Source organism: Dromiciops gliroides, chromosome 1 (genome assembly GCF_019393635.1).
Source record: "Dromiciops gliroides isolate mDroGli1 chromosome 1, mDroGli1.pri, whole genome shotgun sequence".
NCBI classification, from domain to species: domain Eukaryota; kingdom Metazoa; phylum Chordata; class Mammalia; order Microbiotheria; family Microbiotheriidae; genus Dromiciops; species Dromiciops gliroides.
This window is the reverse complement of record NC_057861.1, coordinates 262,019,130-262,031,919: the sequence shown is the minus strand read 5'-3', so window position 1 is coordinate 262,031,919 and position 12,790 is coordinate 262,019,130. Positions and strand designations below refer to the sequence as shown.

General features: G+C 35.6%; 1 protein-coding gene across 2 annotated transcripts in view; it reads left to right on the top strand.

Annotated features, from left to right (window-relative positions):
• Positions 1-12,790, top strand: part of ATP6V1H (ATPase H+ transporting V1 subunit H) — a 111,040-nt gene that overhangs the window by 28,615 nt on the left and 69,635 nt on the right. Inside the window, exons 6-7 of one of the 2 annotated variants that reach the window (XM_043975829.1) lie at positions 1,596-1,700; positions 4,767-4,820. In XM_043975829.1, coding sequence (XP_043831764.1) covers positions 1,596-1,700; positions 4,767-4,820 — 159 coding nt within the window. The remainder of the gene's footprint in view (positions 1-1,595; positions 1,701-4,766; positions 4,821-12,790) is intronic. The other variant, XM_043975830.1, reaches the window with a different exon arrangement.

Sequence of the window (12,790 nt, the reverse complement as noted above, 5' to 3'; positions counted from 1 at the left end):
TATCTTCCTAGCTTCCTGTATTACTACTCCCTTCCCACCCTCTGTGGTCTAACCAAACTGGCTTTTTTTCTGTTCTTCATACTCGACACTGAAAGTTACTATATATGGTTGGGTTATAATGTCCTTGATTTGCTCTGAGGTGCTGACATCTATCTCAGAATGGAGGAGGGAGCTTGAGAACTTGGCTTGGAGAGAGGGAATGTTGATGGATAGGTGTGGTTGTTTTGGACACAAGCCCTGGGATTGGCTCTTGTTGGAAGAATGGGATCTGCCCCATCTTTCTTTCTTCTTATTTATTGATAATATATCCTTTGGGGGTCAGGCCAGACCTTCACTTTAAAGAAAACTGTTCTGGCATGCTTGTTTGTGGTTGATATATAGATTGCATTAAATCCTGGTGAACTACAAGGCTTCGTCAGTGGTATCCACAACCATTCCAATGCAGTCTGCTTAGGAAAACCTAATAGAAAAAGAATGTGTGTTACCCAGATGTTTAGTTGTTTTTCATTTGTATCTGACTCTTTGTGACCATCTTTTCAAGTTTTTTGCCAAAGATAGTGGAATGGTTCGTCATTTCCTTTTCCAGCTCATTTTACAAATGAGGAACTGGAGGCAAGCAGGCTTAAGTGACTTGCTTAGCATCACACAGCTAGTAAATATCTGAGGCTGGATTTGACCTTAGGAAGAGAACTTTTCCTGATTCCAGATCTGGTGTTCTATCCACTGTGCCACCTAGTAGCCCTCTTCCTCAGATGATGTCATGGAATTGTATGGACAAATTTTGGATTTAGAATTGAAAGGGAAAAAATTGAGATGGGTTAATTTTTAGGACCAGTGGAAAGAACAGTGAAAAGGTTTGTGGTAGACATGAAGCTATAAAACCTTTCCAGTTGTGAGTTGGCATAAAAGAAGTTCTGAAAGATAGGTTATGACTAGATAAGAATGTGGGCTAGCTATATAGTAAGAGCGAATGCTAACAGATGAACAGGTTGAATATTGCATTGGGATTCAAGCTATATCAACCATAGGAAGGCTTCTAGAGTCGTAAGTATGTCCTTGATGGAGGATTTATGGAGGGAGAATAATCCCATGTGATAAAAAGGTGTAAGTGGGTTGTGATTTGTAACATCGTAAGAAGAACTGACCTTCATGAGATCATGGATTGATTTCTCAAAGTATTGAAGTAAGATTGCAAAAGTGAATTATTTCATAATAGCCATCATTTATATAGCATTTTATATACATTATTTCATTTGATCCTCACAATAGCTCCCTGAGGAGAATATTTTTTGTGATTTTCCTCTTAGAACACATTTTATAAAAATAAGTTTATTGATATCTTTTTTTTACATCATCAGAATTTTCTCCTTGTATCCCTTTCCTTCTCTTTCCAAGAGAGTTATCTTATGTGACATATAATAATTTTAAAAACAAACAAAAAACTGAAACAGCAAAGTTATAATTTTGAAACTTTCTGAAACTCCAAAACGTAATTGGGATTCAAAGATTTAAGGATACTTGACATGTTTTAGGAATCAAATGTCATTGGTTATTATTAATCCATTATAATGCAAGCATTTCTTCTTTGTTTTTAGGCAGCAAGAATTATTGCCAAATTGGCAGCATGGGGAAAAGAATTGATGGAAGGCAGCGACTTAAATTATTATTTCAACTGGATAAAAACTCAGCTGAGTTCACAGGTAAAAGAAATTTCAGTTTTAATCTTGAAAGGAATATTTAATTTATATTATGATTCTGAAGTCTAATAGTTATGGTAGTAAATTGAAATGTCATATATCACTAGTAAGCTTTGTCTCCTCTCTGATGGGAGCCTGTTTCTTTGGGTTAGACCTGTCTCCTTTATTCTCCTCTTCTACTTGCTCTTTCTTCCAACCTCTTCTGTTTCTCCTCCATTATATACTTGCACCTCATGGTAAAATTCTGTTTCTCTTTAACTCCCTTTTGCTGCATTTCTCTGTCAGCCAGTATCTTGTTCGTATTTGACTTCCCGTTGGTGAATTCCTACTTTGTCACATTTTCCTGCTGTTGAACATTGAGATCTACAGTTGGTGGTGAGACTCTCTTATTGGGCTATCCCTATTTATTTCAGGCCTGTCCATTCCTGTTTCTTTCTTGGGACAAAAAAATAGCTAGGTGGCTTGTTGGCTAGGAATATAGCTTTTCAGATTTTGGACTTAATTACTCTCAAGTGTGGGGCCAAAGCCAGGGAACAGACAGAAACTCTTTGGATGGGAGTTTGATCTCTTGGTATGTTGAAGCTTTCAGTAAAAATGCTGTTTCCTCATAGCTTTCAGGTAGGTAGGTAGTGAAGATGAGACTACGTAAGAATGACTTCAAAACTGGGTGAAATAAAGAGTGGGATTCTTGGAAGAGGTTCCTGGAGAGGAAGTGATGGAAGAAAGTAGAATAAGCATAACATTGAAATGGTACCCGGTAGTTCTAGTGATGGAGGCATATCAGAGAAAGATAATGTCATATAAAGGGTAATGGGAGGTGGGAATTCACTAGAAGTATTTCGTTCGTGAGGCATAGGAAAGGGGCAGATACTGATGATGTGCTGCACTTATGGCATTGGGTTTCTAATTAAATGTATATTTGAGTAAGCTTTCTGAAAGCTAGAGATGTATGAGTGTGTGCTTATAATGCTTAAATGGATTTTAGTTTCAGGCATATAAAATATGACATTTCCTATACATTAATTTTCTATAGTCAATTCTTGACACTTAAAAAATTGCACAATGAATTTGAGTAATGAAAATTGGGATAATTATACCTTTGAAAAATAGTTATGGAGATGTTTGGTAATATCAAAACTTTGCTGGAGCAGTAGCTTCATTGAAGTAAGAGCCTAGTGTTTATATTTTAAAATGTCTTTTTGGGCTTTGTTTTGAAAATGATTATATATAGAAGAGACCTAGTTAATTCACATTGATCACGTTTCTTCATAGATCCTTCAAAACAAGATACTTAAGAATATGAAAGATATAGAAGTTTGAAAGTGGAACTTTGTTTTTAAATACATCATTACTCTCAATTTCAGCATGCTTCATTAACCAACTAGCATTTTAGACTTCTGCATTCTTACTATTTGAAATAAGCTTTCTTTAAACAACTGTCATGCTACTTTAATTTTAGAATTCTAGCATGCTAGCAGCATTAACATTTCAGTCAACCTTTGTGTAGTAACTTGATTCATTCTAATTTTTGAAGTGAACATTGATAGTAAAGAAGTAACACTGTAATTTTCAGTCAGTATTTTGTGGTTTCATTTCATTTTTTAGTCTTAAGCTTTTTGAAAATAAAAAAAAATTGGGGGCAGCTAGCTGGCGCAGTGGATAGAGCACCGGCCCTGGAGTCAGGAGTACCTGAGTTCAAATCTGGCCTCAGACACTTAACACTTACTAGCTGTGTGACCCTGGGCAAGTCACTTAACCCCAATTGCTTCACTGAAAAAAAAAAATTATATTGTGGCTCACAACCTGGAGAATGAATGTTATTGAAAGCATGTGGTTACAGTTATTCATGCCTAGTTTGCTTTTTTCCTTTTAAAATACAAGGAAATAATATTGGCATAATCATAATTAACCATAAAAATTTCAGTGTCTATAAGAGTTTTTCTTAGAATTGAATTCACTTTATGTTAGGAGATGTCATCCTGAAAAGGCACCTATCTGTTTGAGACTTTTAACTTCTTTGTTTTCTTGTTCTTCTTCTTCTTCTTTTCTTTGCATTTATTCTTACTTCTTGGCTTTTCATAGTACCTGGGTGCTGTTTTACTTTTTAGAGCAATGGGTATTGTGTGTTTGTCTTTCAAGATCTTTAAATTGCTGCAATTATCAGAATTCTCTCATTGTACTTGTTGTAGGATTGATTTTGTAATCTTTAAAGATTATCACTGTGATTATTTTCCATTGTATTTAATTTTTTTTTTCAAGTACCGTGTGATAGTATTTCTGGAAGACAACTTTTAAATGTTTTGAATGACTTTTTTCCTCCTCATAAAGGCTAGAAATGCACCATTCCATATGAAAGAGATTCTTTAAATAATTAAAATTAATTGCAAGGTCACATCCTTGACACTTTTATCGTTTAGTAGCATCAGTCAACAACATTTATTAAGTTTCTAGTTCTAAGATTATGGACAAATAAAAAACAAGCCCTTTTACTTCCTTAAGGAACTTCTCATACCCCTTTTGTACACTCATTTTTTGCTCCTCTCCCTTAATTACTCTGCTAAATATTAACGTTTTTTTTTGATTGAGTATAAGTTGGTATGGCAATCATTAGCTCTAGGGCAAAGACCCAAATCTCAGGTGATTGTCTCCCCACGTCTGCACAAGGAGAGAAATGCAGTTGGTTTAGCCCAAATTTTTGAATATTCCCTGCAGTCTGACTCAAAGTACATGTCCTATTGAGATATCTTACTTTCATTATGAAATTTTGTGTGACTAGTTTTTTCTTGTATTGTCATTTAGTACTTTAGTGACAATGCTTTTCTCTACATAACATGATTCCTTTATAATAAGGATACACATATTTGCAGGTACTTAATCAGTACTATTTAAAGAAAAATGTGCTCTCTAGAATATTTTTCACATTATACTCATGACAAAATTAACTTGTTATGTACTTGACTAAATACAATTAGATAAAAATTAAAAATTTCTTAGTTCCCTTTCCTAAATTGATATGTTAGGATAAAATTAAAAACAAAACTAAGTAATGAGTTATTTATTTTGCAATAGAAACTGAGTGGTAGCGGTGGTGCTGTTGAAACAGGAACAGTCTCTTCAAGTGAGGTAAGTATCTATACCATCTTAATACCCTGACCTAACATACTTTATTTGTTATCATTAATAAGCAATACTTAATTAAAAAAAACAGTTGACTAGTCTCAATTTATTTTAATTAGTCATGTCATCATTTAAATATGGTTATCCACTTTAGGTTTTGGCTAGAAATCAAACTTTTTTTGCAGTTTATGTTTATAAATTATTTTTAGCACATAGACATGGTCCATCACTCTTTCGTCTTGATCTGTTCTACAGGCCAGCTCTTTTATGCATCATCAGAATCAAAGCAAGACTGAATATTTGCTTGGTTGTTGCTTAGTGGGAAGTCGATAGTCTACCATTAGGCTTCTTATCAACCTTTTAAAAACTTGATTTGTTTAGATGATATTCCTTATGGATAGTGGGGCAATGGACGATGAGCAGGTTTGTCAGTTATTTAGCCATAAGATTAAAGAGCATTAAGTTGGATGACATCAAGAGACCTGAATGATAGTTGCTGTTTTCCCACCAACTGTGAGAGTGGGCAAATCACTTAATTTCTTTAGGCCTCAGTTTCCTTATTTGTAAAATTAAAGTCTTGTTCTAGATATCTTTTAAGATCCTCGCACCTCGGACATTCTGTGATTATAAAGCAACTAAACTTTTTGATGTCTTTAGCACTCAGTTATCCAAATATCCTCAGAGCCATGTCTAGAATGGTAGGAGTGCCTTGGGCGGCAAGTGCTTTCTTTTTCTATTTCCTCCCTTCCCCAAGATTTCCATATGAGGGAATTGCAGTTGCAGTTGAAGCAGCATGCAGATGGTCAGGCACAAAGGGTCAGTACAGGGACCTTGAAGAGAGTGTGAAAAGGTCTCTATTGAGGCACTTTCATTGGAATCATGGAGTGTTAGAACTGGAGGAAGCATCAAAAAGCAACAAGGCTAATCTTCTAATTTGTCACTTGGAAAAATGACCCAATTTGCTGAGGTGATTTTAGGTGTGGTAGGGGCTGAATATATGTATGGATGTGAACATACTTTCTGTCCTGAATCATTATTGTAGAAATTAATTAGTTAACAGGCATTTTGTCTCCCCTTCCTCCTTCCCCTCCCTCTGTTTTCTTTTCTTTTCTTTTCTTTTTTTGGTTTGTTTGTTTTGTTTTATTTTTTTTTGGAGCTCTGGTCCCCCTAGCTTCCTTAGCCTGGAAGCTTAGTGACCACCAAAGGGTTCCGGTTCCAGTACTGATGGGCATGGAAGCTTTAACCTTCTCTCTTGTTATGTTGTAGGCTGGTTTATCAGTCAGGCAGCGTGGTGACCCCTAACTCCTGGGGGCTTACCATCCAGATTCCACAGCCTGATTGATTTGGCCCATGTCAGCTAACTCCTTGAGCTCAATAGATCTGCTACCCTCAGCCTCTCCAATAGCACAGATTATAGGCTTTCCTAGCAACAGGAGAGACAACTTGTGTATAACTACAAATTGCCAAGATACATACAGAGTAAATGAAAGGTAGCCATAGAAAGGAAGGCTTTAGTAGCTAGAGAAACTGGGACAGGCCTCCTATAGAAAGTAAGATTTGAGCTTAGTCTTGAAGGAATCCATGGATTCTAGGAAATGGAGATGAAGTTGGAGAACATTTCAAGTATAGGGGACAGCTAGAGCAAAGGCAGTGAGAGGGGAGATATATTGGTGTGTGGGAAGAGTGGCAAGTAGGCCATTATTGCAGATCATCTAGTGTGCTGAAGGCAGTAAAGTGTAAGAAAGGGTGGAAAAGTTCTCTAAATGCCAGATAGATTTCCATTTGGTCCTGGAGATGTTAGGAAAATACTAGAATTTGTTGATTAATAAGATGATATGGGGGCAGCTAGGTGGCGCAGTGGATAGAGCACGGGCCCTGGAGTCAGGAGGACCTGAGTTCAAATCTGGCCTCAGACACTTAACACTAGCTGTGTGACCCTGGGCAAGTCACTCACCAGGAAAAAAAAAAAGATGATATGGTCATTTGTGATTTAGGAAAGTTGGCAGCTGTATTGAGGATGGATTGGGGTTGGGAGATATTTGAGGCAGGGAGACCAGTTAGGACACTGTTGCCTTAGGCCACTGTGAGAGGTGGTAAGATCCTAAAATAGGGTGGTAAATATGGCAGTGGAGAGAAGGGGAGATATCTGAGGAATGTTTTGAAGGTAAAAATGATACAATTTGGCAACTGAGTGTATATTTGTAGTGAGTGAGAGTGAGCAATCTAGGATGGCACTGTTTCACACCTGAATTACTGGGAAATTGCTGGTTTTGTTGTTGGTCAGGGAAGCTAGGTGGTACAGTGGATAGAGTGCCAAGCCTGAAGTCAAGGGAGACTCAGGAAGACTTCTTGAGTTCAAATTTGGTAGGCATTGAGACTAGTTTGTAAGTTGCAAGTTTCAGAATCAAGGCTAATACTGTGGGTAAGAGGTACCAAGCACCAGGTGCAGAAAGGACTTCAGTTGGTAGAAGCATCCCTTTGCTGTAGTCAAGGATAAAATTATTTCCTGTCTCCACTATGGGAAGAGACAATTCCCCAAAATTGGTAGCTTGTGATTTGCAGATGGAAGTAAATGGACTCACCTGAATGTAAAAGGGGAGCAAGAGAGGGAGGGAGGATGAGGACAACTGTTATAATCAGATCTTTTCATTTTGTCTTTTAAAAAAGAGTGTCCAATATTACATAAATAATGTTATGACTGCTTCAAGGTTCCGTAGTTTTATCAATCTGTGGTTACTCCCTTCTACTGATATAAATGATGATTCCTCTATTATAATCGCCAACTTGGTGATGAATCTCTTGTTTTAAAAATTTAGAAAACTGGACTTTAGCTTAATTTCATGAAACTTTTAGTTTTAACATCTGGAAGGGACCTTAGAGGTCACTTAGTCTGGTTTTGTAAAAATTGAATTTCATAGAGATAAGTGATTTTTGTGTTTTTTAGCCTTTTTTCATTTTGAATTTCCCTGGAAATTTATATGTCTTCATTTCTGAAGAGGCTTTCCTCTCAGTCAAGTTGGAATGCAATCTTTTTAAAAGTATTCATTTATAAAGGCAAGATATTTTTTATTCTTTCCTGAAATTTTGAATTTTTAGTAGGGAATTCTTAAGAGTGAATGGCCTTCAGGCCTCAAAGGAATAAATCTCAAATAGTGAAGTTTCAAACATTGGTGGCTTGAGATGTGGGAGATAATTTCAAAGAGTGGTGTCTGCCAGAAACCCACCATGTCGGTCTTAGGTTTTCAGGTATAAGTGGAAAGCAGTTCTAGCAGATTAGCAGTGCATGATTTTGCCACTTGATGTCAGTATAAAATAAAATTCTATTCTTAAAAATACTAGAAAATGAAAAAGAACTCAAAATGTTGTTAGGCCATATACGATTCTTTTAAAAGGGTTGCAGAAATTTTCAGTGCTTGTGAATATATAAATAAACGAAATATATAAATATATGAAAGCAACAATTTCACTTTCAACTGTGAGTTAAAATCTCTGGATTTCTTAAATAAGATGTATAAAGCAATCTATTTTTCTGAAGTGTTAAGCACAATACTAAACGGTCCTTATTTTGGTATCTTCTTGCTACTTTTCCCTCCTACTTTGTTAATCAGTGAAATCATTTTACATTGTGCTGCTTAATTAGTTAAATTTAATAACAGGTTTCAGGTCTGTGGTTCAGATTTTTCTCTTGCAGGATGGTAAAGCATTTTAATCTTCTCTTGCCCTATGATTAATTCAGAGCTTTTTTGGGAGCTATCAGAGTGGTTTATGAGCAATTATGTACCATCTTTTATGCTTCAAGAATAGTCAGTGACATACAGTATGTAAATATGAATGCTCGAGTAACTTTTCTTTGTATATTCTATGTCAGAGAGTATTGATAATACTTTGATAGATCTTTCTAAAAAAGTATAAATAGTATTTTATTTTTTCCAATTACATATAAAGATAGTTTTTAACATTCATTTTTTATAAGGTTTTGAGTTTCAGATTTTTCTCCCTCTCCCCTCTGACCCCCTCCCCAAAACAGCAAGCAATCTTATATAGGTTATATACGTGCAATTATGTTAAACATATTTCCACATTAGTTATATTGTGAAAGAAGAAACAGAACAAAAGGGATCTCCACCCCCACCCCCTGCCAAAAACCAGAAAAGTGGAAATAGTGTGCTTCGATACTTCGATCTGCATTCCGACTCCATAATTCTTTCTCTGGATCTGGATAGCATTTTGCATCATGAGTCTTTTGGAATTGTCTTGGATCATTCTATTGCTGATCATAGTGCAGTGTTGTTACTGTGTACAGTGTCCTCTTGGTTCTGCTCCACTCACCATCAGTTCATGTAAGTCTTTCCAGGTTTTTCTGAAATCTGCCTGCTCATTATTTCTTAGAACACAGTATTATTCCATTAAATTCATATACCACAGCTTGTTCAGCCATTCCCCAATTGATGGGCATCCCCTCGATTTCCAATTCTTTGCCACCACAAAGAGAGTTGCTATAAATGTTTTTGTACATGTGGGTCCTTTTCTCTTTTTTATGGGGGCAGCTAGGTGGTGCAGTAGATAGAGCATTGCCCTGAAGTTGGGAGGACCTTTGTTCAAATTTCACCTCAGATACTTATTAGCTATGTCACCTTGGATAAGTCACTTCACCTGTTGCCTTAAACATCCAGGGCCATTTTCAGTCCTCCTGATAGATATCTTTCCAGTGGACCCAGATGGCTCTGGAGGAGAGAGTGAGGTTGGTGACCTTATACATGCCTCCCTCACTTAAATCCAATTCACTGTAAGTCACTTCCCAATGTCACAGGCCTTTTCTAGAAGGAAGGACAAACAACAACAACAATAATAATAGCAAGCCTTTTTTATGATCTCTTTGGGATATAGACCTAGTAGTGGTATTGCTGGATTAAAGGGTATACAAAGTTTGTTTGCCTTTTAGCTATAGTTCCAAATTGCTCTCCACAATTGTTGGATCAGTTCATAGCTCCACCAGCAATGCATGTATGCGTTTTCCCACATCTTCTCCAACGTTTATCATTTTCCTTTCCTGTTATATTAGCCAATCTGGTTGGTGTGAGTGGTACCTCAGAGTTATTTTATTTTGCATTTCTCTAATTAGTAGTGATTTAGAGCATTTTTTTATGACTATAGTTAGCTTTAATGTCTTCACCTGAAAAGTCCCTGCTCATAGCCTTTGACCATTTCTCATTTGGGAAATGACTTATATTCTTATAAATTTGACTCAGTTCTATATATTTGAGAAATGAAGCATTTATCAGAAATACTTACTCTAAAAATTGTTTCCCAGCTTTCTACTTTCTTTCTAATCTTGGTTGCATTGGTTTTGTTTGTGCAAACCCTTTAAAATTTAATGTAATCAAAATGATCCATTTTGTATTTCATAATGCTTTCTCTCTTGTTTGGTCATAAATTCTTCCCTTCTCCATAGATCTGACAGGTAAACTATTCTTTGCTCTTCTAATTTGCTTATGGTATTGCCCTTTATGTCTAAACCATGTACCCATTTTGACCTTCTTTTGGCCTATGGTATGAGATGTTGGTTTGTATCCAGTTTTAGTTTCTGCTATACTATTTTCCAGTTTTCCCAGCAGTTTTTGTCAAATAGTGACTTCTTATCCCAGAAGCTGGAGTCTTTGAGTTTATCAAACAGTAGATTATTATAGTCATTTACTACTGTCTTAGGTACCTAATCTATTCCATTGATCGACTGCTCTATTTCTAAGCCAGCGGTAAATAGTTTTTATTATTGCTGCCTTATAATAAAGTTTTAGATCTGGTACATCTAGGCTACCTTACTTTGTATTTTTTTCATTAATTCCCTTCATATTCTTGACCTTTTGTTCTTCCAGATGAATTTTATTATTTTTCTAGCTCTATAAAATAATTTTTTGGTAGTTTGATTGGTATGGCACTGAATAAGTAAATTAATTTAGGTACAGTTGTCACTTTTATTATATTAGCTTGGCCAACCTATGAGCAATTGTTATTTTTCCAATTGTTTAGATCTGGCTTTGTGTGAAAACTGTATTGTAATTTTGTTTGGTTTAGTATTGTTTATGTTTAGTATTGATATTACTTGTCTATGGTACCTTTTAACAAGATGTAGTTTTCTTTCCTTGTGTCTTTTACTTAGATATATTTTTGCTTTTGCTTTGTCTGAGATCATGATTACTACCCTGCTTTTTTTTTAAACTTCAGCTGAAGCATAATATATTCTGCTCCAGTCTTTTACCTTTATTCATTGTGTTTCTCTCTGCTTCTTATAAACAGTATATTGTAGGATTCTGGTTTTTAATTTGCTCTGCTATTTGCTCCTGTTTTATGGGAGAGTTCATCCCACTCCCACTTATAATTACTGTGTATTTCATTCTATCCTATTCCCTCCCCCCTCTTTATACTTTCTCCTTTCATCCTGTCCCTGCTTATCAGTGTTTTGCTTCTTACCACCACCTCCCCCAATGTGCCTCCTCTTCTGTCATTCTCCCCCCCCCCAATCCCTTTTCTTCTCCCCTTTTCTTCCTGTTTCCCTATAGGTTAAGATAGATTTCTATACCCAGCTTAGTGTATATGTTATTATTTCCTCTTTGAGCCAAATCCAATGAAAGGAAGGTTCAAACATTGCTCACCTTCCTCCCTTCTTTCCCTCTACTGCAATAGATCTTTTGCACCTCTTCATGTGATATAATTTCAATTCTTTTTGTGGGTTCTGTAGCTCTGGAATTCATTTAGAAACTTGGTTTAACATTGTTTCTGAGGGAAACTAAGGAAGAGTTCAGGCAACTTCCTGGTCTTTCTCTGCCATCTTGGCTTTGCCTCCTATTTTGATAAGTCATTAGATGAAAGACAAGTCATTGTAATCTGAAAGTTGTGCTTTTTAAAAAAAATTTTAAAATAACTATCAAATTGTTTTGGAAAAAGCAACAAGAGTTGCATACAGGCAATTTGGAACATAGACTTCAATTATAAACTCTTTGAGATACTGTCATTCTCAAAGTATAGCCACCATAAAAATATAGGATCATCCGACTTTAAATACTAGTTGCTTTCCTTCAGAGTTATTTGTGAAGCAGATATTTGCAGAATGAATCTTATTTTCTTCTTGACTTCCATTATATTTTTAGTCCTAATTTGTAATAAAATCACTGAAAAACCCCCCAATATTGACATAATTTTATTAAGTTCAAAATTTTAAGATATGTTAAAGACTGTGTTAGAAGGTAGCTTAACTTTTTTAAATCTTTTGCAAGATGATTGTTGATATAGAATGTAATCTACTTCTGTTATGAAAATTAAATATCCTAGTATCAAATGGCATTCTTAACACTTTGGGCAGGGGTGTGTGTAACTTTCTATATAGGAGTTTCTATGAAACTATTGAAATAAATAAAAATGAAATGTCTCAGTGAAATAAATCTGGAGCATTTAGAAATTATTTGGTTTCATACATGTGGTTCTGAGGTGATGATGGCAGATTTGTACTGCATGGGGTGGGGGGTGGGGGAATGGGAAGTATGCTGAATCATATCGATCTTGGACATTGTTGCAATACATTTTACATTTACATCTAGAGGCAACAAGAAACATTTCATGGGATATTTGGTCATTTTATATCACTGTACTCATGATAAGTATTTGTAAAAAATTTACCGTGAAAATAAATGCAGCTTATGCACCATCATTAGTTGCCAAATATGAAGAGGTAGAGAAATTCCGTGAAGAACTTGTTAAGATTCACCAAATTAAATCATCACATATTAATAGGTAACTTCACTGCAAAGGTGGAAAAAGATGAGAATTTTCAGAAATATTTGGGAAAACATACAAGAGGTCAAAGACTATCGTGAAGACTAATGCCTTTATATCATGAACACTTCAAGAAAAGAATTAATACCACTTAATATGGCGAGCAACAGATAGCATTGTGGGGAAAAAATAGATTACATTTTAACAGA